The following is a 24,901-nucleotide window of genomic DNA, read 5'->3' on the forward strand; positions in this document are numbered from 1 at the left end:
TGCTTTTCGGCATCCTTTGTAGTGGATTTATGGCAGGCACCTGGTGCGGGCCCCAGTGGGTTGGCTTCATAGTTACCAACTCACCCTCACTTCTAGGGAAGGAAGGCATATGCCCATCAGGACAACAGCACAGGGGAGGAACGAGGAAAATGCCTATTCCTGAAGCTCTGAGTGGGAAGCTTGAGTGATAAGGGAGGACTGGAATTTTCTCTTGCTCCTATAAAGTCCACATCTTGGATGTTCAGGGGAATTTGATTTTTCGATAGGTCTAGGGCCAGGGTGGACCAATGTGTCAAGTAGGGGGAGGAGGGGAGGGTCAAAGGTGCTGTTGACGCCATTGCACTTCATCCCGTTTCTGCTAGGTCTTCCTGGGAATGAACATGTGTGCTTCTGGAAAGCCCTTGTCTTTATGAAACAGGTGGAAGGCACCAATTTCACACACCTCATTAAAAAAAAGAAGAAGAAGAAGAAACAAATTAAACAGTGTGTCACAGACAGGCTTTTGGACCAGATTTCTGAGTGAGAACTAAATTGATTTTAAGTTTTGGGGGTTTTGTTTTTCTGGTGTGTGTTTTTTTTTAAATGCACACACAAGGAAAAAAAAACCCAGAAAACAAAGGTGTTCTATAGAGTTAATGAGCAAGCTGGGGCCTCTCCTAGAAAACCCAGTCTCCCCTGCTAAGACTCTGTGAAGGCAGCAGATTCGGACTAAATTGCTGAGCCTCACCTTAGTATACCCTGTAAAAAGCAGATAACTGAGAAAACTGTTTTCCTAGCTGGACAATATCACAATCAATTCATTCCCTGATTCTCAGCAACAAAACCATCAAGCTACAAAGTGGGCTTAGGGTGCCCTAAGCAGGATCGGTATAGCAATGGTCTGCTCTTAAGCGGGGCCCAACAAGAAACAAAGACATGTTTTAAAGGCTCCTGATCATTCAGGAATGACAAAAAACATCTGGATAGAGAGGCCTCGACCAAACACTCTCTTTATACAACCCTGTGAGATAGGTAGTAGTGCACCTGCTACCATCCTCATTTTACAGAAGAGTACACTGAGGTTGAGAGAGATTATATATTGTGGATTGGATTACAACAACAGCACTATTAAGTAGTGTTAAGAGTGGGACTCTGATGGAGGGCATCTAGCTTGAAGAGCAATATTCTGCCCACTGTAGGCTCCCCCCTCTCCAGGTCCTCTTTGAAGCAGGAGCTTCTCTCGAAAGAGACCTCAGCCTTCTTTTTCCAGCCCCACCTGCCTTGCTTTGCCTCTCAATTTTTAAGACTAAAATGATTCTTACTCCCAAAATTCGGTGACGGGCGAGGTGACGTTTGTGGTATTGAAATTCGACATAACTGTCTTGTTATTCCGCAGGTTGTCTTCCAAGCAATTTGGAGTGTTCCATGACTCATGACAGAGGGACCAAGGGAGCTCACTCTGAAATGAGTGAAACAGGTAGTAGGTTGCCCATGCCAGAATGACGATGTAATAGATGTTCAGGAGGGTCACAATCACGATGGAGGCATAACCAATTCCTAAGCAAGAGGGAGAAACAAGGAAAGCGATTAACTGCTACGGCTCCCAATCACTTCCAAGACCAGCTAGGGAATCTTCCATTTGGCTTTTAAAGCCCTTCCTACCTTCCCAAGTCTTCTCCTGACCCTGTTCAGTCCACCTCATACTTGCCTTGTCAGTGTATCAAACAGGTTGGACAAAATGACCTTTGAGATCCCTTCCAGCTCGAAATTCTAGGATCCCAATTGCAAAGGGCACATTTAGCCTTTCTGAAAGAGAGACCTAAACCCTATTTGCTACAGTGAAAAGACTTCTATGAACTCACCAGTAAACAGGGGGTTCAAATCCCTTCTTCTTCAACCATAACCACAGAGATGTCATTTACCTTCCCTGGTCCTCACTCTCCTCATCTGCAGCAGAAATGATCATCCTAAATGGGAATCCCTTCCAGCCCTCAGCACATTATGTATATGCCCATCATTGAACAGAAGGAATTGGTCCTGGTGACAGTTACCTCTTTGATATGTCTTAAGAGCCCTCCTGTCCCAAAATATCTCCTTCACTAACCTACCATTGGACCTTTAAAAGAAAAAAAATCTTGTCCTGAGAGTCACTTCTCAGAAATCTTCTAGGGAAATGGATTTTTATGACTGATTTACCAACACTTATTGCTGCCTAGAAGAAAGTTCTTGGCTGGGGGAAAGTTCTTGGCTGGTGGAGAAAATCAAGGGGGAGGGGAAGGGGGATGAAAATAATCATTTACTTTCACATAGGAGTTTTTTAAAAGTGTTTTCCTATCAAAAGTCCTGAGATAAGACTTTATTAGGCCAATTTTACAGATATGGAAACCAAGGCTCAAAGAGGGAAATAAATGCAAAGATTTAAATTTCCTAGATAAGAGAGCTTAAGGTGTCATGAAGATAATAAATGGAGAGGCAGGATTTGAATCCGAGGCCTGTGGCCCCACAATCAAGTACCCTTTCTGCTATATCATGACTTGCCCAGAAACACACAGTTTTTTTTTTTTTAATGTTAGAGCTGGGAATACAAATCCAATGGCTCTCATTCTCCTATGTAGTGCCCTTTTATCACACCATGGGGCTTTTCAAGTGGAGCCTGGAATTTGGCACCCCGAAGGTTAGAGATCCATTTGAAAACAAGGGAATTTTTTATTTTTAAAAATTTTATTATTATTATTATTATTTTAAAAAATAAAAACCCTTACCTTCCATCTTGGAGTCAATACTGTGTATTGGCTCCAAGGCAGAAGAGTGGTAAGGGCTAGGCAATGGGGATCAAGTGACTTGCCCAGGGTCACACAACTGGGAAGTGCCTGAGGCCAGATTTTAACCTAGGACCTCCCATCTCTAGGCCTAGCTCTCAATCCACTGAGCTACCCAGCTGCCCCCAAGGGAATTTTTAAAAAGGGAACTCAGAAAAATGTGGGTCTACAATACTTACGTGATTAGTATTCCAAATTAATGTTCTCCAGAGCTACTCAACAAGACCAAAAATGTCTCATTTTTCCCCCTTTAATCCAGGGTCAGGGGCAGATAGGGTTCTGTTCTTCATGGTAGCAAAAAGGGAGGGGATGGAATGGAACCCTTGCTAGCTCGATTCAGCACAAGAGCATTCTGTATCTAACAGAGAAATGGAGGCTCCCAAGTGCTAATTCTGTAGATGACTTTGTAAGGAGAGCATTTCAAATGGCCGGTCCGTCTTCAGGTTATGGCTAAACTAGGGCAGGCATTCACTTAAGAGTACATGGCATGCAGGGTTTGGCCTGGTTACCCGAGGCTCAAAATACAATGGTTCCATCATATGAGCAGACTCCAAGAATCATGGAACTTGGAGATCAGGGAACCTACTGAATTCCCAAACCAAGAGAATGAGAATCACAGATTGGAGAATTTAGGATGGTCAACCCTTAACAGTTGGAAGGAGACTTAGAGTCCACATAGTACACAACTTTCCATCACAAGCGGAAGTGGCCTCCAGATCAATGGCGGATGGGGGTGGGGGCAGGGGAAGAGTCAACAAGCATCTATTTGAACACTTCCAGTAAAAAAAAAAAGAAAAAAATTATTCAAGGTAAGATCAAGACTTAAATGGAAAATTTCCCTGCTCTTTGCTTTCGCCATGACGTCTTTCTGCTTCCTCTGTCCTCATTTCCAGTGTTAACACATTCTTCAAGACCCAATTGATGGGGCAGCTAAATGGCTTAGTGGATTGGGAACCAGCCCTGGAATCAGAAGGATTTGGGTTCAAATCTGTCTTCAGACACTTCGTAGCTGTGTGACTCTGGGCAAATTATCACTCTTCTGCCTTGGAACCAATACACAGTATTGATTCTAAAATGGATACTAAGATGGAAGGCAAGGGTTAAAAAAAAAAAGACCCAATTCATGGAAAGAGCATATGATATGATACAAGGACCTGGGTTCAAATGCAGAGTTTAGCCATATAATCTATATGACCCTAAATTATGGAAAATGACAGGTTTGGACTAGATGGTTTCCAAGGTTTATGCAAGCTTTCAATCTATGCTTCTAAGTAGATAACCTCTAAATACCTTAATTGTTCCAAATGTCAGAACTCATGAGAAAGAACACACATATCTTAACCCAACTTCTGTGACAGGTAAAACAAATTCACATAACTGTGATGAGGAAAGCAAGAAACAACAGTAGGGACACTTGCACCCAAAGCTTTATAACTACTTGTAGGCTTAGATTATAAGCTGCTGCTTCTTTATTTTTTTAAAACCCTTACCTCTATTTTAAAGTCACTTCTAGGTATCGGCTCCAAGGCAAAAGAACAGCAAGGGCTAGGCAATAGGGGTTAAGTGACTTGCCTAGGGTCATACAGTTAGGAAATATCTGAGGTCAGATTTGAACCTAGGACCCCCCATCTCTAGGCCTGACTCTTAATCTCGTAAGCCACCCAGCTGCTCCTAGAATATAAGTTTCTTGACAGAAGAGACAATTTTATTTTGTTCTTTATACCCCTAGTGCCTGGCCCATAGTAAGTACTTAACGCCTGGCCTTGGAGTTTAGGGGAGAGAACGCTAGCCTTGAAGTTGAGAAGAGCAGGGTTCAAAGCCAACAGACAATTACTTGCTAGGCACATAATGTATTTCCTTGGGGTCTCAGGTTTCCTCATCCGTAAACTATGTAAAAAATAGCTCCAATTTCATGGAGTTGGTGTGAGGATCAAACTGGTCAATGTATATCAAACTCCTTAGAAACCTAAAGCCATCCAGAAACAGAAGCTATAATTAGTAGGATTAACTCTCTTCTCCTAGAATTGCAAGTGGGAACCCGTTCCTAAGCATTGCTCTTAATCTGAGACATTAGGGATTTAGATGCTGCTGGTTAAACATATTAAGGTAACCAAACCTCCTCTAGACGTTGAAATGCACATTTCAGGTAGACTTAACAACAAAACATTCCCAGTAGAGCAGGACTAGAATCTCAAGGTCAGGAGGATGGCTGGGGGATCAGGAGGGTTTTCCCTGCTTGACCAAGTGCTGCTGGGCCAGTCAATGAAAAGGATGAAAAATCAAGGGCATGGATTGGTGGCAAGAAGTCTGGGCTGGGCTTCAAAAACCCCCAGGGTCTCTAGATGGTCTTCTGACAACTAACTGACTGTTACTGTGGGTGAGACAAATCTCCTCTCTAAGACTCAGTTTCCTGCTCTATAAAATGAGAGAGCTGATCCCCCTGGTTCCTCCCATTTTCAAGAGCCTCCCTAAAATATTTCAGGTGAGAAGAGGTCAGCAAAAGGCCTATGTGCACAGTCAATTATTTAGGAGCTCTGTGGAACCTTGGGAGGGTTACTTCCAAAATCAGTAGCTGTGTCTGTGAATACACACACAATTCCTCATTGCCAGCTGGAATGCATGGGGAGAACATGGTATTGAGGAGAATGTACAAAGTATGAGGGGCAGGAAAAACTCTCCCCAATCCTCCTCTCTGGCACTTACTAGATTTGGGAGACCCTAGGTAAGTCACAATTTTCCTAACTTGATTTCCTCATCTTTAGTATTGAGGAACAAATAATAATGTAAAGCATTTTCCAAATTTTACATGAGTTGTTATTTTCGAAGAAAGACAGGTGTTGTTGGCTTAGGTAATGGATCTTAAGTCCTATCTGAGAGGGCAGCTAGGTGGCTCAGTGGTTTTAGAGCCAGGCCTAAAGACTGGGAAGTCCTGGATTCAAGTCATCCTAGCTGTGTGACCCTGGCCAAGTCACTTAACCCCCATTGCCTAGCCTGTACCAATCTTCTGGCTTGAAACCAAAGCATATTGATTCTGAGATAGAAGGTGAGTATTTGGTGTTTTTTGTTTGTTAGTTTTTTAAAACCCTTACCTTCTATCTTAGAATCAATACTGGTATTGGTTCTAACGCAGAAGAGTGGTAAGGGCTAGGCAATGGGGGTTAAATGACTTGCCCAGGGTCACACAGCTGGGAAGTGTCTGAGGCCAGATTTGAACCTATGACCTCCCCATCTCTAGGTCTGACTCAATCCACTGAGACACCCAGCTGCCCCTTGGTGTTTTTTTTTTTTTTAAGTTCTATTTGAATAAATTCCTAACTGGTGAGATAACCATTATCAGGTATCAAAAGAAATAAGAAATAGGAGAGAATCAAATTGGGGAAGCCCAGAATTTTCCCAGTGTCTCACATATTTCTCTCTTTTGATTCTTGAAACAGTTGTCTGATAAGTAATGCTGGGTGAGGCTCTTCAGTTTCCCTACCTACAAAATAAGGGATGTGGATGAAATGAATTCTTAAATTCCTTTCTAGGTGAAGATCCTAGAATTCAGAACGAGGAGAGAACTTGAAGAGATGGAGTAGTTCAGGCCCTTCATTTGAGGAAAAAGAGCTTCACAGAGGAAAGTGATAGTTAAGATCACACAGTGGCTAGATTGGGATCAATATGGGGCATTTGTCCCCAAATCCAGACCTCTTGTCACTATACCAATTTTACTTCCCTACTAGAAATTCCCTTTATTTTGCAACTCTGAAATTCACTTAGTGATCTGAGTAATTTTCTATAGAATATATGTGTGTGTACATATAGTAGTAGTAGGTCAAATATAATATAGTGTAGTATAATAGTAGCAGGTCATTTAAAAAAGAACATATCTAAATGGTATTTATTGAGCGTGACCAAGTAATTATGTTTTTATTTACTCTGTTGTTCCTAAAGATAATGCTAGATCTTTTTTTTTTTTTAAATCCTTACCTTCCATTTAGGAATCAATAGTATGGATTGGCTCTAAGGCAGAAAAGTGGTAAGAGCTAAGAGTCACACAGTAAGGAAGTATCTGAGGCCAGATTTGAATGCATGACCTACTGTCTCTGGGCCTGATTCTCAATACATTGAGTCACCTAGGGGCCCCCAATGATAGATCTTTTAAAAAAAATTTTAAATACCAATTTGCTGTGTTAAAAGATTAGCCAAGGCAGCAACTGTTCGTTTGCCTTTTATTTATGTCAATAAAAATGTAAACGAAGAATTAGTTGATTTTTTGATAGACTAGCCCAAGGCAGTGTAACGTTCAGGTACGAGACCTGGACTGGGTGTCAGGAAATCTAGAACATTAATTCTGACTTTGACAAAAACTCACTGTGTCACCTGGAACAAATACCTTTTACTCCTCTGGACCTGTGTACTTTCCTCTATCTAATTATATAGAAGTTTGTAAAGCTGACCTCTAAGGTTCCTTCCCGATATGACACCCTTCAAGGGGATGAATGTTTACATTTGAACCCATCCCCTCCTATGAAATGATATTAATGAATTATAAATGTAAAATGACCAGAAGGTGAAGGAACCAAGGCCATATCACAAAGCCCTTTACAAAATGAAAGATGGGATCTAAACATTGAAATGACCTTCTCTTCCCTTCGTCAACAGCCTACCCAACATGCCAAATAAAAAGAACTTGCTAAATGACACTTGCCTCTCTGTCCCTTTGCTCATGCTGTTCCCTCTCTACCTGCTGAGATTCCACCAATTCTTAAAGGCTCAACTCAAATCTCAGCTCCTCCAATAAGTCTTCCCTAGCTACCCTTTGTAGGATTTTCATATGGAAGAGACTCCAGGAGGGAATGTACCTCAATCCCTCCCCTCGTCTTTATTTCCAAGATAGGGAAATTGAATGTCCAGAGAAATTTTGTGATTTTTCCTCAAAATCATCCAGTTGGTCAAGTGTGGGAGCTGAGAGGAGACCCTAGATCTTCTGATTGTAAAACTAGTGCCTTCCCTTACCCATAAAACCATACTGCCTGTGTCTATGGCTCCACTCTTTGGACTTGTCCTCGAGGGACAAGGACTAGATTCCTATTCATCCTTTGATGATGGACCCCCGTTTGTACAATTAGTGGATTGACAACACTAGCAACCACTCAAATGAGGCTACCTCTTAAGAGTTTCCAATCCTTAGGAATTTTAGTCATACCAAAAGCCAAGACCAAGAGAAACGATGAGGATTACCCTGCTCTGTCCCATCTATGGGATGTGCTTTATGGGGCAACTTCAGCCTTTTAATCAGGTGAGACCATTGAAAGAAAAGTACCTGCTGGTCCACCACCCAGGAGGGAGAGAGTGTTACCATCCATTCTGTCCTTCCTAACCCCTGCCTCTCGGCATGGGATGCACTAGTGCCAAGCACACTCCTTTCCCCCCTTCTTGGTCTTCCAACTCCCTGTCACTGAACAAGCTTGCAATTTCTCTCTAAAATGACTTCATTGTTTATAGTGGTTTTGTTAACTGTGGATTATTGTCTTCAGAAACCCAGTTTATGGCCATATCAGCCATTTAGACAGCCATAAAGCCAGCCTCATCTTCCATGTGGGTGGTTTTCTCTGGCACCACATTATACAAGGTAATTAAATCAAACATTTTCAACCAGATGAACTGCAAAACCAGATTTAGAGTGAGAAGGAAACATAGAAGATCATAGGATCATCCGGTTAGAACCAGAAAGGACCTAAAGAGTTCACTGTTTCAAACCCCCATTTTACAGAGGGGAAAACTGAGCCCCAGAGAGGTCAGTTGACTTGCCCAGCTATGGTCAAACAAAAAGAAAATAGCAAGAATTGAGATGGGGGTGACGTCATCTATCCAGGTTTTCTTCAAATCCAGGTCTCCTTCAACTGTACTCATCCTAACTCTTCATCAGTGGGTTACTAGCGAAGACAGCTGCTGCTTTTCTTATGACCTTCCAAAGAAGGGTCTCTCTATTCTCTTTGGCCTCCCCCCCTCCACTAGATTTCTGCACAACTGAATTGTCCAAGGAACTGATTTCATTCAGTCAAACATGACTCTTTTTTCTTAGGGATTAGAGGAGAGAAAAGGGTTAGGTGAATGGGGATCAGTCACAAAGCCAAAACAACAGCTTCTCCCTAGGTCTGAGAAGCACTTTCCTGCCTACCTAAGCAGAAAAAACAATCTCATAACTAATAGACTCACTTAAATAGACATTGAGCAGAGCAGAGGTTCTTCACCTTTTCTATGCCATCCATGGAGCCCCGTGCAGTGTGGTAAAGCTGATGGACCCTTCTCTGAATTGATGTTTTTAAATGCATAAAATAAAATACTTCATATTGCAATAGAAACCAATTCTATTGGGGAAAAATGTTAGCAAAATCTATATCCTCCCCAAAGTTCAGGGGTCTCAGATCAAGAATCTCTGCTGTAGGGAACTCCTCATCCTCAAATTCTTATAACCTCTTTGGCCTCCAGTTTAAAACAAGCCCACAATGACACAGGCAATATTTACAAGGCTAGCAATGTCTTCTTTGAACCCAGACAATAACTCTGGGAGTTAAATGCTAACGGTTTTTTTTCATTCTTATTTTAGTAGTGAGAAAACAGAGACTCTGGGGGAGGATGCCTTGCCTGTGGTCTGTGTGCCCACATAGTAGTAAGTGTCCAGTGCTGGATCTGAGGGGACTGGACACACAGCACCAGAGCTTTAGGGCTAGAAGATCCTTTGATATATTCAAATGTTAAAACTGAAGCCCAAAGCAGGTAAGTGTTCGAGGTAGGAGAGTCCAAGGCTCAATCTACTAACTCCCTGCTTACCCTCTCCATGGCCTCTAAAATCCTCCCCAATTTGAAAATAATGACCCTACGATCCAAGACTCAGAGAGGCAGAATTATGGCCTTCCACGAGCCCCAGACTACAGTCCCAAATGATGCCCAAATGGCACCAGTTGCCAATCTAAATCACAGGCCCAATAAGATATGTGGCTTGATGGAAAGAGAATGAAACTAGGAATTGGGGACTGAAAGTCTCAGTCCTAGTCGTCCGTGTAGTTTACTGGCTGAATTAGCTGAACTAATCTCTTCCTCTTTTGGAGACTCAGATCCTTAATCTATAAAATGGATGATTTGAGTGAGATGGCTTCTAAAATTCCTACTCATCCTTATTCTAGCGTTCTTCTCAAGCCTTTCCATACAATCCATAGGTGAAGAATGACTTTCCTGGGATATGCAATGATATACTTCAGACTCTGCTATAGCCAAAATACTCACCACTAAAAAAAGGGCAGATCCTGTTCCAGCAAGTAATTCCACCTTCGGAAGTGTACTGGCCTAGAACAACCTCCAGGAAAAACACGGGCAAGCCACCCCCAAACAAGAAAATGAAGTAAGGTATAAGAAATGCACCTGTGAAGAAAAAAGAAAGAGAGGAAGAGTCTTCATCACTGGGCCACAGGAATTTTAAAGCACACTCAGGGCTCCTGACTGAGCAGAGATCATCTCACCAGGGAATGGGGTCAGAAAACTTGCATTTAGGAAGGGCCATGAAGGCTAGCGAGTAGTCAGAGTGGCTAGGCATCCACCCAGGTCCACACTGGGGACTGAAAGACTAGGTCAGGCTCTCTCCTTGAGGCAGTCCTCTGGAAAGATCAAAGATGGCCCCAAGAAATAAAAGCTTATTTCTCCATAAAGAAGAGCCACTACTTTCCCAAGGGCACATTCTAGCTTGTATATCCATAGCATCTGGAGATCTATAAAACACTTTCCTCACATTAGTCAAGAGCAGGTAGATATAATAATTGTAAAGTGTTTAGCACAGTGCCTGGCAATAGTAAGCACAATGTAAATATTTTTTATTATATTACTATTATCTTCATTTCACCAATAAGGAAAGTGATGCTGCCAACTCCAAACATCACCGAACAAATAATTAAATGAGTTGTTCGGGGTGTCCTGCAGAAGCTAACTTCCAGGAGAAGGGGTCTTTGGCTGTAAGGTGTGATTCAAAGGCTGCCCAGAAGATGCCCATTTCCCCAAAGTCTCTTCCTAGTAGGTCTGTCCCTCAATCCAAAATGCCTCTAGTAGAGAAGCATTCCTTTAAGTTAACAAGCGCCTCTTGTAGAACAGGGGCAATTCTGGGAGGACTAACACCTCCATCTGGCTGTCAATCATTTACATTTTGTTTGAAATGAATTCATCCTAGCCTTTCTTCCTAAAAGTGAGCTGAAATCTATACTGGGGATACACACTTTGAGGAAAAATGAATTAAAATTTGGAACACTGAGTAGTAACACTAGAGAAATCACATGATATGATCATTGAACTTTCACATAACACAAAGGTGGGAGGGATACATAATGATTAGGCAACAGAATCCAGAAATCTCTTGACAGATTAGGACATTGGGCCAAATCAAATGAAACTGAATATCGACAAATATCAAGTGAGACATTTGGGTTTCAAGAAATCAGCTTCCCAAATATCACATGGGGAAGGTTTAGCCTTGTTAACATCTGTTTGTCAGAATAGTCTAGGAGGTCTAGGAGACAGAAAACTTAAGAGATTAAATGGTGGGGTGATAAAGCTGATGCAATAAGAGGGTCCAAGTGAGTACCAGTACAAACCTAGTGTGCATATTTTATTTAGGAAGAAGGCAATAGCCAGGTAACATTTGGTTAGCAAAGGAGAAGGGGAAGGAGAACAGGAAAGATCTGGCTTTCCACCAACATCATTTCCTTAACTTCTCTATCGCTCTTATATAAGGGATCCACTTAGTACAAGATACTCACCTCCACCATTTTTATAGCAGAGATACGGGAAACGCCAGACGTTACCTAAACCGATAAAGCCGCCCGCCACGGACAACAGAAAGTCAACCTTGCTTGACCACTTTTCCCTCTGTGGTTGCTTCCCTTCAGCCTCATCCTCAGGCCGGGTTCCTGGACTCTTGCCAGGAGATGGCTTCAAGATGTCCTTGTGGAAATCTTTCAAACACTGCAGCTTTTCCTTGGTGGCCATTTCTTCAACTTCTTCTACAGGTGCCCCACAAACAAACAAACAAACAAACAGAAAAAGATGTGCACTTAGCCAGGAATGTGAAGAATATTACAGAACCCCATCATAGTACCTTACCTCCCTCCCCACAACAAACTATATCCACATGTTCAAAGAATTGGGAGTTAGAAGGGTCTTACGAAGAAATCTTAAGAATATTCCAGAATTCTAGAACGTTAGTGCCTTTTCCTGAAGTCCCACATAAATGCGTGAGCACAAAGGAAGATTTAGCCAAGATGGGTTTAAAAGAAGCCTGGAACATCCAGGAAATGCTCCCAAGCAACTTGAAATTGAATTGAAGAGATGGTATAATGATAAGTGAAATGGCTGTACATATGCATACATGCCACATGTGTGTGCACATGTGTAAGTAGAGCTTGTCCCTCCAGATACCCGAGCTTTCTCACTCAAAATTGCCTCTTATGTTTCCACATGCCTTATGTCTATGTAATTTATCTCTTCTGCCCCCTCTCCTGAGAGCATGAAATCCCATAGTTTAATACAATGCCTGGCACATGGCATAAGCTTAATAAATGCATATGTGTGTGTCTCTTTCAATAGATATGTACATGTACATAGGCTTGGCTGAGTCTGTCTGGAAACTCTTCCCACTAATGCACTGAAGCAACATGTCTAAATTACAGTCTCAAAATATAGTCTGGGGCACTGAGTGGGCCCTAAGATAGCCAGTATAATATTTTCCCTCTCATAAACACAAATTATAAAGTTCCTCCAAACAATACTGCAAAGGAGATGGGGTAATAGAGGGGTACTGGGTTTGGAAGCAGTTAGACCTGGGTTCCAATTCTGTCTCAGACACTTACTACGTGACCCTAGACAAGTCATTTAACCCCTGTGTTTCAGATTCCCCCTCTCTAAAATGAGGAGATTGGAGTCAGTGAATGGCCTCTAAGGTCACTGGCCCCTTATAGCTCTAAACCAAAGATAAACTGTTCAGTCATTTTCAGTCCTGTCTGACTCTTCCATATCCCATTTGGGATTTTTCTGACAGAGATAGAGGAGTAGTTTGTCATTTCCTTCTCCAGCTTATTTTACAAATGAGGAAACTGAGGCAAACAGGCTTGCCTAGGGTCACACAGCTAGTATGTGTCTGAGGCCAGTTTTGAACTCAGGAAGATGAGTGTTCCTGATGACTGCAGGCCAGGCGCTCTATCCACTGAGCCATCTACCTGCCCTGAAGACACTGTGATCCTAATATCCCATTTTATAGATAAGGAAAACTAGGTTCCCAGATGTGATGTGGTTTGCTTAAGTCACAAAAACCGTTCAAATCTCATTATGGAACTTGAGGAGCAGAAGGAGAAATATTAGATCTAGTAGCAGAACCCAGATCTAAGTCAGAACCCAGGTCTCCTGACTGCCTAACAAGGCACCAGGTTACCCCTCAGTGTGAAATGAGAAATAACAACACGGGTTATATATGCTAAATGCTAATATAATATACAAGGCAGCACTCCTACAGCCTCAACTAGATTAAAATGTAACTGAGAAATATTTAACAAAATACAACCGAACGAAGATAATGTTAATGTGTGGTTCTCTAAGATTATGTTACAGTAACAGGTGGTAGGTAGGGATCTTTATGTATACTTTAGTTTCTATTTGAGTTTGATACCACTAATAAAAACAATCAGTTGTTGTTCCCCTTCATTTCAAGACTTGCCCATTCATTGACTTGTCCATGAACTGGATTTTAGCAAGGCAAAGTTGGGTAAAATCCCCTCAACCTCTCTTTCTCCCAGAGTCATGGAAGTCCAGTGGCAAGGCAAAAGTTAGGAGGCATGACCATGGCCTGGGATGCAGTTTACGACCTTTGCATCTTTAATGTATAACCAAGCTCTAAGCACCTGCTTTGGTCACTTTCATGGTCACCAGAACAAATTGTTCTCATCTGCCCATTCCTCCAAGGGAGACTTTACATGCTTGGGGAAGGCATTCCCCTAATCCTCTCTGTTGGTTCCCCTCAACCTATTTTTACCTGGGTGTGGCCTCTGGGCAAGCTACAGCTTCTTGGAGCTACAGCTAGAGATGGTAAAAGATGGATGACAAAAGTGTATGAGCAGCCCTGAAAAGAACTTGGCATATCCTCAGCCAGAGATGCTAGTCCTTCCTGAGCATCCCTTCCTCCAAGGAAGCAGAAGTACCTATATGAGCTGGGAAAGAAACATCAATATGTGCGTAGGAGGGGGTAGGATCATCAAAGAAGGATAATCTAGCAAAAGTGAGCCTCAATCTGAGTCCTAAAAAGTAGACAAGATGTATGGGCATTCATCAGAGAAGCCACCTGGAAGGAGCAAAATGATCAAGAGAAGATGTATGGTTGAATAACAAAGAAATCAATATGGCGTAAATGATGGAATCATTTGGGGAACTGGTGAGAGGCAAGATTGAAGAAGTAACAGTCAGAAATCCAAAACTAAGTTTTCCATTTGAAGCCTTTGAAATGGTTGTCTTTTTAATCATAACAATACCTCCTGTGGATGTAACAGGTTATTCGTCATAATCTCTACAGTAAAGAGTTTCCAAGTCTCTTATCTCATCTGATCCACTGAGGATATAGGCTAAGTAGGGCAGGTGTTATGGTCTCTTTTTCACTGATGAGACAATAGGGTGCAGTAAAAAGAGGATTGGACTTCCTTTATGGTTTCATCCAGGAAATGCCTTATTGGAAAAAGAGAAAACCTGGCCAATTAATAATACCCAGGGACAGCCCAAGATCTGCCTGGGCCCCGTGAAATATTAAGAGGGGCTCCAAGAGTACACTGGCCTCCAGTACTTTCAGGAAGACCTACAATATAATAACATAGATAACAATGGCATAGGATGAGAAGGCAGCAGAGAACAAGAATACCAGATTGAGAGTTTTCTGATTCTGTTATTGATTACCAGTAGAACTCTATTCAAGTGACATCTCTGAACCTCAAATTCCTCAGCTATAAAAATGAGAGTGAAGACTAGATCCCTTCTGGATGCAGCTAGGTCCTATAGAAGATAGAAAGTTGAATTTGGAATTAGAATGATTCGATTTCAAACACTTGTTGTGTGATCCTAGGCAAGTCACTGAACCTCTGCCAGTCTCATCTGTAAAATGAGGAGAATCATAGTGCCCACTGCAATAGCAGATAGGGCATCAATCCCGGAGTTGGAAAGACTCATCTTCCTGAGTTCAAATCAGGCCTCAGACACTGAAGAGCTTGGTGACCCTGGGTAAGGCATTTAACCCTGCTTGGCTCATTTTCCTCACTTGTAAAATGAGCTGGAGAAAGAAATAGCAAACCACTCCAGTATCTTTGCCAAGAAAACTCCAAATAAGACTATAATGTATCACAATGATTATACGTTGTGACCATACAGGTTTATACCAGGAATGAAAGAATGTTTTAATATAAGGGAAACTATTTATATAATTAGTTGCATAAATAATAAAAGTAACAAAAATCAAATGGTTATATCAATAGATGCAGAAAATGCCTTTGATGAAATTACAACATTCATTTCTATTTCAAAACACTAGAAAACACAAGTAAAATGGAATTTTATTCCTTTGTTTTTCCCTATTACATGTAAAAATGACTTTTTAAACATTCATTGTTTTAAAGTTTTGACATTCTTTCCTTCTCATCCTCCCTCCCTGCCTTGCCCTCCCTGAGACAATAAGCAATCTGATATAGATTTTACTTTTTTTTAATGATAAAAATCACTTAGCTAAACCCATCAGGAAGTATCTTTTGTAACAAGAATAAGCTAGAAGCTCAGTAATATCAGGAGTGAAACCAGGTTATTATTGTATTAAAAATGCTAGCAAAAGCAATAAGAGAAGGAAAAGAAAATGAAGGAATCAGAATGGACAAAAGTAATAAAACTATCTCTTTCTGCAGACGATATGATGGTATATGTGGAAAATCCTAGAGTTGATCAAATAAAAGTTAACTGAAACTATCAATAATTTTGGCAAAGTGGCAGGGTATCAAGTAAATTCAAATAAATCAGCATTTTTATATATCACTAACAAAGACCTGCAAGAAGAGATAGAAAGAGATAACCTGTTTACAATAACCAGAGACAGAATAAAATACCTGGAAGTACACCTGCCAAAACAAATCCAGGAACTATACAAACAATAATTGTAAAACACTTTTTTTACACAAAGTCAGATTTAAATAACTGGAGAAATATTAACTCTTTGTGGATAGACACAGCCAATATAATTAAAATGAAAATCTTACCTAAAGCAATCTATTTATTCAGTGCTATCCCAATTAAATTATCAAAAAATATTTCATTGAGCTAGAAAAATCATAAAATTCATTTGGAGGAATAAGAGATCAAGAATATCAAAGGAATTAATGAAAAAAATGCAATCTTTAAAAAAATCTAGCAGTACCAGATTTAAAACTGGATTATAAAGCAGTAATTACTAAAACTATTTGGTACTGGCCAAGAGATAGAAAACTATCAATCAGTGGAACAGAATAGACATATACAACAAACAGTAGTGAAATATTATAGTAACTTGGTATTGGACAAAAGTATAGATCCAAGTTATTGGGATAAGAACTCATTATTTGGTAAAAAATTGCTGGGACAGTTGGAAACTAGTTTGGCAGAAACTAGGCATAGATCAATATCTTCTACTATTCACTAAGATAAAATCAAAATGAATACAATAAGGGAAGTATAAGCAAATTAGAAGAATAGGATATATGTCTATCCAATTTATGAATAAAATAATTTGTAAATAAATAAGAGATAGATTAGAGCATTATAAAATATAAAATGGATGATTTTGATTACATTAAATTAAAAAAACTATTATACAAATAAAACCAATGCAACCAAGATTAGAAAGAAAGCAGAAAATTGGAGGAAAAATTTTATAGATGGTTCCTAGGATATGCATTTCATATCTAAAATATATAGAAAACTGTCAAAATTATAAGAATGCAAGCCATTCCTCAATTGATAAATATTCTAAAGAAATGAACAGATAGTTTTTGGATGAAGAAATCAAAGCCATATAAAGCCACATGGAAAAAATGCTCTAAATTATTATAGAGAAATGCAAATCCAAACAATTCTGAAAAGTCATCTCACACCTATCTTATTGACTAAATGATAAAAGGGTAAAATGACAGATGTTGGAGGGGGGTGGAAAAATGGGGTCACTAATATGCTGTTAGTGGAACTAGGAATCAATATATTTTGAAGAACAGTTTTTCTTTTGGAATTATGCCCAGAAACTTAAAAAATAACTATATATATGTATATGTATATATATATATATATATATATATATATATATATATATATATATATATATATATATATATAAATACTTAAGATGCAGGAAGACCACTGCTCTTTCCCAAGGAGAGCAGGGAAAAAAGAAGAGAACCTATATGTTCCAAAATATGTATAGCAGAACTCTTGGTAGTAAGCAAAGAACTGAAACTGAGAAAATGTCCATTAATTGGGAAATGACCAAACAAGTTATGGAATATGGTTATGATGGAATACTACTACTACATTGTAAGAAAAGATGAGCAGTTTAAATTTATTTTGAACTCACCTTCTGTCTCAGAATCAATACTGAGCATTGGCTCCAAGACAGAAGAGCAGTAAACACCAGGCAATGGGTGTTAAGTGACTTGCCTGGGATCACACAACTAGGAAGTATCTAAGACCAGATCTAGGTCCAGGACTTCCTGTCTCCAGACCTGACTCTCTTAATCCACTAAGTCACCAAGTTTCCCCCAAGTGGGTTAAGTTTTTAAAAAACTTATAAAGACCTACATGAAATTAAGAAAAATGAAATAAGTAGAGCCAAGAGAATATTATATAAGCTACGGAATTAATATTTGAAGAATAGCTTGTGAATGGCCACCTCCAGGGAAAGAATAGATAAATAGGAAGATGAAAGACATAATTTATATGTGTGTGTATATATATACATATATATATACTATAAAACAAACAGTATAAATGAATAAAATATGTAAAAAATTAAAAATAAATATACATTTATATATTTTATTTATTTCTTTTTGGTTGGATGATGTATTGCAAAGAGGAGTCAGAGGGCGAGATACCTGGGAATTTTAATGAAACCAACAAGCAGATTCATAAGAAAAGAAAAAGAAAATGTTTTAAAAAGAAAAAGAAAACTCCAAATAGGGTCAACAGAGAATCAGACAGAACTGAAAGACAAAATTCTTAGGATTGCTACGAAGGCAGTATTTGTCTGTAAAACACTAACAAACTTTAAAGAGCTTTATAAATGCTGGCCCATACTGTTCTCTTCTTGTTCTTCCTTCCCAGGAACACCATTTGGGGTTTTCTTGGCAAAGACATTGGAGTGGTTTGCCATTTCCTTCTCCAGCTCGTTTTACGGATGAGGAAATGGATGCCCAGAAAGAAGTAAGAAAAGTGCAATGAGGTACACTCAAAGACTTAATCCAGGGTCAGGAGGAAGTAATGAATAAAGGTGAGATGCCTTCATGGAAGAGATAGGGAAACAGTGCACTTGTGTGAGTCCCAATGAAGAGAGGAGTGTGCCTACTGCCAGCAAGAGGCCAATATGGTTTTAGGTTAGACACTCTAGATCCCCTCACCTTCTTTTCTTATAACCCTGTGAATGCTAGACCTGGGGCTCTGATGATCCTGAAGAAACTGAAAGGGAAGAAAAGATAGTTGATGGACTGGCAGGGACAGATAGATGAAATGTCTCTTCTGTGAAAGGAAAGAATGGCCCCTGAATGAATTAGGGACCTGTGCAAGATGGGCAAGAGAGATTTTAAAAAACAGACTTGGATTTGGAGGACTCTAGTTCAAATTCCAAATTCCAATTGCTACTTTTATGGCCCCTTACTTAACATCTCTTGGGCCTCAGCTGGACCATTTGTCTACTGAGGTCCTACTCTGGCTCTTAATCTATAATTGTGGGAACTCTAAAATGTGACAGTGGAGACAAGGAATCAGGCCATTCCATTTGTAAAGCTAGAAGTCAAAGGTTCAGACATTTGGCCTTGGGATTTATTGAATGACTGACCAAAGCTAGGCAAGATCAAGGAATACCATTCTCAAGGCCTGAGGTTTTGAAAGGGCACAAAGGAATGGGAGGAGAGTCATTTGGTAGTAACTGGGGCCAAAGCTCCAGATAATTATCTGCAGTAGCATATAAATTAACCAAGAAATTCAATTAGTTCCCCCATCCCCTTCCACATTTTATTACCCTATTTCACTAAGTTTTTGTAATTCAGGAACTTTAGGCAGTTATATTAGAGGACATATAGAAAGATAGAAAGAGCCCGGCCTTGTAATTCATCTTTTTTTTTTAACTTTCTGTGGTATAAGTGCATTGTCATGCAAAATACATTTATTTCCATATTATTTATTTTTGTAAGTGAATACTCCTATAAAACCAAAACCCCTAAATCATACCCAAACGAACGAAAGATAAATCATGTTTTCACCTGCATTTCTACCTCCAACAGTTCTTTATCTGGAGATGGGTAGCATTCTTTTTCATAAGTCTCTCAGAATTGTCCTAGATCCTTCTATTGCTGTTAGTAGCCAAATCTATCACATTTAATCATCCCACAATATCTCAGTTACTGTTTTCCCGGTTCTGTTTACTTCATTCCACATCAGTTCGCAGAGATCTTTCCATTTCTTTCTGAAATCATCCTGTTCATCATTCCTTACAGCAAAATAGTATTCCATCAATATCGTATACTACCACTTGTTCAGCCATTCCCCAACTGAGGGACATCCCTTTAGTTTCCAATTCTTTGCCACCACAAAAAGTGCAGCTGCCAATACTTTTGTACAAACAGGTCCTTTCCAATTTCCTAATTCACATTCTCTTCCCCAGATAGGCCTGCATTTAATGAGGTCAGCTTTCAGTGGACCAACAGAGATTGGAGCATCCTGGGCAACCCCAACATCCTAGGTCACTGTAAAATGTCAGTGACACTGGAGCAATACTTAATTCTTGAGGGCTATATTGAAACTTGCTTGTAAAGGGGTTTCTACAAAGGAAGGGAAGGCCTTTGCTGGGAACAAAGGAGGTATCCTCACATAAGGATATATCTCAAAAAAGATATGTCTTGAGAAGGGAGACTCCTAGGCGTTGGTGTCACACTAAATCACTAGGCTACTCTCATTCCCGCAAATTCTCATTAGATCACAGTTTTAGAAGTAGAAGGGGTCTTAGAAGTCATCTAGTTCAACTTCCCCTATTTATGAAAGAGGAAAATGCCATGGAAACTCAAGAGACATTGATTGATTTGTCCAAAGTCACAGAGGTAAGAGGTGGCAGAGCTGGGATTCAAAACCAAATCTTCTGACTCCTTCCCAACTTCACCATACTTCCTCTCAAGAATGATCCTAGTGGGGGAAGTTGGGTGGCTCAGTGGATTGAGAGCCAGACCTAGAGACAGGAGTTCCTAGCCTTAGACACTTTCCCAACTGTGTGACCCTGGGCAAGTCACTTAATCCCCATTGCCTAGCCCTTACCACTCTTCTGCCTTGGAACCAATACACATTATTGACTCCAAGACGGAAGATAAGGGTTTAAAAAAAAAAAAAAGAATGGTCCTAGTGATGGCATTCTTCTACAAGAGAAGGGGTCCATTTTAATGCTATATTAAGGGAAGCCAAAGTACTTAGGTGATTAAAAAAAAGTAGTCATAGGATTTGAGAATTAGTCTCTCATGTTATTTTATTAGAGCCAGAAAGTGATGCTTCCTCGGGGTTGTTTTTTTAAAGTATGGTTGAAGACCAAATCCAAAAGGATTTGCCAGAGGTCACAGATTGAGTGAGCAGTCACCTAAACTCAGATATCAAGTGGTATAGTGAATAGAATGCTGGGCTGGGATTCAGGAAGATATGAGTTCAAATCTGATCTCAGACACTAGATGTGTAACCCTGTGCAAATCACTTAACTCTATTTGCCTCAGTTTCTTCAACTAGAAAACAAGCTGGAGAAGAAAAGAGCAAATCACTTCCTTGGACAAGTCATTTAACCTCTGTCTGACTCAGTTTCCTCATCTGTATAATGAGCTGGAGAAGGAAATTGCAAACCACTCTAGTATCTTTGTCAAGAAAACTCCAAAAGGAGTCTTGAAGAATAGGACACAACTGAAAACAACTAAATGACAATAGAGTCTAATATATACCTTAACTGAAATTTCTTCTATAAAATTCTCAGAGTGGACACTCAAGACTTCCAGTAACTAATCACCTTCTGTCTTCGAAGATAGTCATTCTATTTTAGGGTAGTTCTAATTATCAAGGGAATTTTGCCTTAACATTAAATCAGAACCTGCCTTTCTTCCCCTTCCACCCATTGCTTTTATTGCAGACCTCCATGGTCAAGCAAACTCTTCCATGAGTAGCCTTCTCTTAGAATGCCATTTTCATGTACCTTCAAAATTTTCTTTTTTTGCAACCTAAATATCCCATTTCCTCCTACAGCTCCCAAGCTAATGCTGTTTCCTAAGCACTGTACTGTCTCTTCAATCTGAAAATGGCAGACTGTCCATAGGTCATTCTCTTCTACTGTAATTTGTCCTCCCAAACAAGATACATTTCTGAGTTTCATTACAGAAACATGAAGCATGAGCTAACAGACAGGAATTGAGGGGTATCTCTATTTGGGGTGATTGGGTGGGGAGAAAGAAGAAAATAGAGGTCATTCAATGAAAAACATCTTTATTATAAAGGAGCTGGAGTCCCACATCCTCCAATTATACTCCATTGAGTAATGCCACAATGGTACTTAAGAGATAACAATCACATGGTCAAATGGAGATGTTAAAACAATGCCCCGACACCGCCCAGATCAGACTAGAAGAATGATGGGTTATTTTTATAGTATCAATTAGTGCAAGCAGAATCCAAAAGTCCAACTCCCTTGTATCCCCCCCAAGGGGATAAGGGAAAATAAAAGCCTAAGATTCCAAAGTGAAGTGATTCCAACACGGAGACACACGTCTGCCTTCCAGGAGACAAAGGTCTGGCCCCTCAACTTCAGGAAACCTTGCCTGGGTCTGCTCCACGGCAGATAGCGAAACAATCACAATCCCCATTAACTCAAGAGAGCTTTGAAGGCATAGGAAGAAGCCAAACTTCCCTACACAGATCCCTGAAGCCCCCAAAGGAAGAACGTGTAGAAGGAAAATGAAATGCTTTTTTTTTTTTTTTAATATTTTCCCTTCTTTGCTTTCAGCACAAGTTCCCTGTTCCCCTGGGGTGATACCAAAGGTTCTTTCCTCCCTTCCCATCTCCTCCCTGACTGTTCTCACCCTAGTCTAAGGATCTTTTCTAAGAGACGTACTGTCACTATGACAGAGCCTCCACTAGTAATTTGGGCACTTGGGGGTCTGGAGCAAGGGCAGGGGTGAGGGGACACTGGCAGGCTCACCTGGGGGATCCTGCTCAATGGAAATGAAGTAAGTGCTACTACCATCATAAGCTCCCAAGACGGTGCTATCCGCATCTCCAAAATTTTCTGCCCTAAGCCAAAGTCCTGATTACTGTGACTTAGTTCTTCATTGAGGCACCATTCACAAGATAGTGATGCCCAATTTAACCTCACAGGATCCTAAAATTGGGATCCTAGTAATCAAGCCCCTTTGCCTAATTTCATTTTTAAAATATATTTTTCTCTTATTTTTAACTAACAAGTATTCATTTTCTCTTTCTCAATTGAAAAAAAAATTAAAATAAAATAACCCTCAAACCCTTGCTACAAGTACGCATAGTCAAGCAAAACAAATTTCCATATTAACTATGTCCAGAAATGGATACTACTTCTGCCTGTTGAGATCATCATCTCAGTCCCAGGAGGTGACCCTTTCCCTCATTTTAGAGATGAAGGGAGTGAGACTCAGTAAAGGAACTTTCCCAGAGTTATACAACATTGGAGATTCTCCTTTGACTCAAACTTCAGCACTCTTTCATTAAGCTGCCTTTTTGTGCTCTCAGCTAATGAGAAAATACAAAGCATCCACACCTAAGGCTCTCGGGGCTTCAGACCACTTCATTCTTAAAGGTTTAACTTGAGGCTTTCTGCCCTTCTCACTCTACAAATACCTGTTATCTGAAGATAGTCACAAACCCAGCATGCTCTCTGATCTTGGGCAAGTTAAATTACCTTACTTCCCCAGGCTTCCATTTTCTTGCCTGTAAAAATCAAGCTCTTAAAAAAATGTTAGGCTCATAAACTCCAAAGTTAGAAAGTATCTTGAGAGTCATTTAGTTCAACCATTTCTACAGTCAAAGAGAACAAAGCCCATAGAGATCTAAATGATTGGCCTAACTGGGATTCAAATTCAGTGGTTCCAACTCCAAGGCCAACTTTCCCTGCTGCCCCAGTATATAATACTGTCATTGACATAATGTTTTATAGTCTGTAATGATGAAAAAGAAACTGAGACATTAGGTAAGTATATAAGGCTTCCTAGGATCACGGACCAAGAAAACAATAAGGTGTATTGGACATAGAGACATCTGGTGAATCAGTGCCAAAATTCGAGATATTTACCTAGCCCTTAATCCAGCATTCAAATAGGCTAGATTTTTCAAATCATAGGAAGAAGTAGATAGAGCATTGGACCTAGAATCAGGAAGCCCGCAGTTCAAAGCCTGACACAGATACTAAATAAGTAGGTGGGGGTCCCCTGCATAAATCCCTTAACCTCTCTTTTCCCCATCTTTAAAATGGAAATAATAATAGCACCTATCTCCTAGAATTATTGTGAGGATAAAATATGATAAAATTTGAAAAGCATTTTGTAAATCTTAAAGTTTTATATAAACACTGGCTATTAATATTATGATATTAATTAATAACATTATTATTGTGAAAGTAGAGAGACAGTCTAGGAAAAAAAAACTAAACTAGGATGCTAGAGAAGTCGGTTCCTATCCCAGATGTACCAATAACTTGCTATGTGACCTTGGATAAGTCCCTTTTTCTTTTTTGTGATCAGTTTCCTCTTCTATAAAGGGAGAGAGTTTAACTAAAGGATGGATGTCTAGGGTCCTTAATATTGATTACATGACTTTACCTTTACTTGAAAGCTTCCCAACTACTTACACTTTAAGGAATGACAGTAAGTGGGTGCAAATTACTGGAACTTTGGAGAAGAGAATTGAAAAAAACAAATGCCATCTCAATCATCCTATTATCTAACTCCTCTCCTGCTAACTTCAGAAATAGGTCCTTCAGTTACATAATGGTGGCCCTATCCTCCTTTCTCTCCTTCTCCTTCTCTTCCCCCTCCTCCTCCTCTTCCATGTAATCAGAAACAAAAAGTAATTTAAAAAACCATCTTACTGCAGCTTCCCATAATTCTCTGCTACTGATTTACTGATCTTCAAAATCCCTGGGAATAGCATTAAACATGATAGCTGGAAGGGAATTTAAAGGTCATTTAGTCTTAGCCCCCTCATTCCACAGAAAAGAGCTTTAGGAGGGACGTGACCTGGACCTGTCCAATGTTACATCCTGAACCTGAGACAGAGTTTTTACTTATAATAATTACAATTCACTTTACAGTGGTTTTACATGTATTATTGTGATTCTCACAAAAACCTTGGGACGTAAATGGCATTTTATAGAGAAGGAAACTGAGGCAGGTGGAGATTAAGTGATCTGCTCAGGGTCTGAAATAGAATTTAAACTTGGGATTTTCTGACTCCAAGCACTCGAGATGCTCTGCCCATTCCCAACTAATATATCACTGTTCAATATTTTCAAGAGGGCATTTTCCTCAGTAATGGGGACAGTGAAGCCATTACTAAAATAATTTAAGCTCCTTCCTTTTTAAAATTGAGAAAATCTCTCAGTAATCTGATCTCAAATATAGGCATTTCAGGGCAAAGCAATACCATTACTAGTCATGTTCTTACTAATGAGAATAATCACCCCATTTTTATTATTTTATTTTAAAAATCATTTTATCATTTATTATTTGAGCATTTTGATCATTTGATCATGATCTTATTTGATCCTTATCAAATTA

General features: G+C 39.8%; 1 protein-coding gene across 5 annotated transcripts in view; it reads right to left on the minus strand.

Moving 5' to 3' along the window:
• The window catches only part of SLC6A6 (solute carrier family 6 member 6), a 147,815-nt gene that overhangs the window by 60,880 nt on the left and 62,034 nt on the right, over positions 1–24,901 (minus strand). For all 5 annotated transcript variants that reach the window (XM_056804704.1, XM_007500277.3, XM_007500275.3 and 2 more), the window contains 3 exons: positions 11,585–11,827; positions 10,068–10,202; positions 1,302–1,536 (listed from right to left, as the gene is read on the minus strand). In XM_056804704.1, coding sequence (XP_056660682.1) covers positions 1,302–1,536; positions 10,068–10,202; positions 11,585–11,827 — 613 coding nt within the window. The remainder of the gene's footprint in view (positions 1–1,301; positions 1,537–10,067; positions 10,203–11,584; positions 11,828–24,901) is intronic.

Source organism: Monodelphis domestica, chromosome 7 (genome assembly GCF_027887165.1).
Source record: "Monodelphis domestica isolate mMonDom1 chromosome 7, mMonDom1.pri, whole genome shotgun sequence".
Taxonomy (NCBI): Eukaryota; Metazoa; Chordata; class Mammalia; order Didelphimorphia; family Didelphidae; genus Monodelphis; species Monodelphis domestica.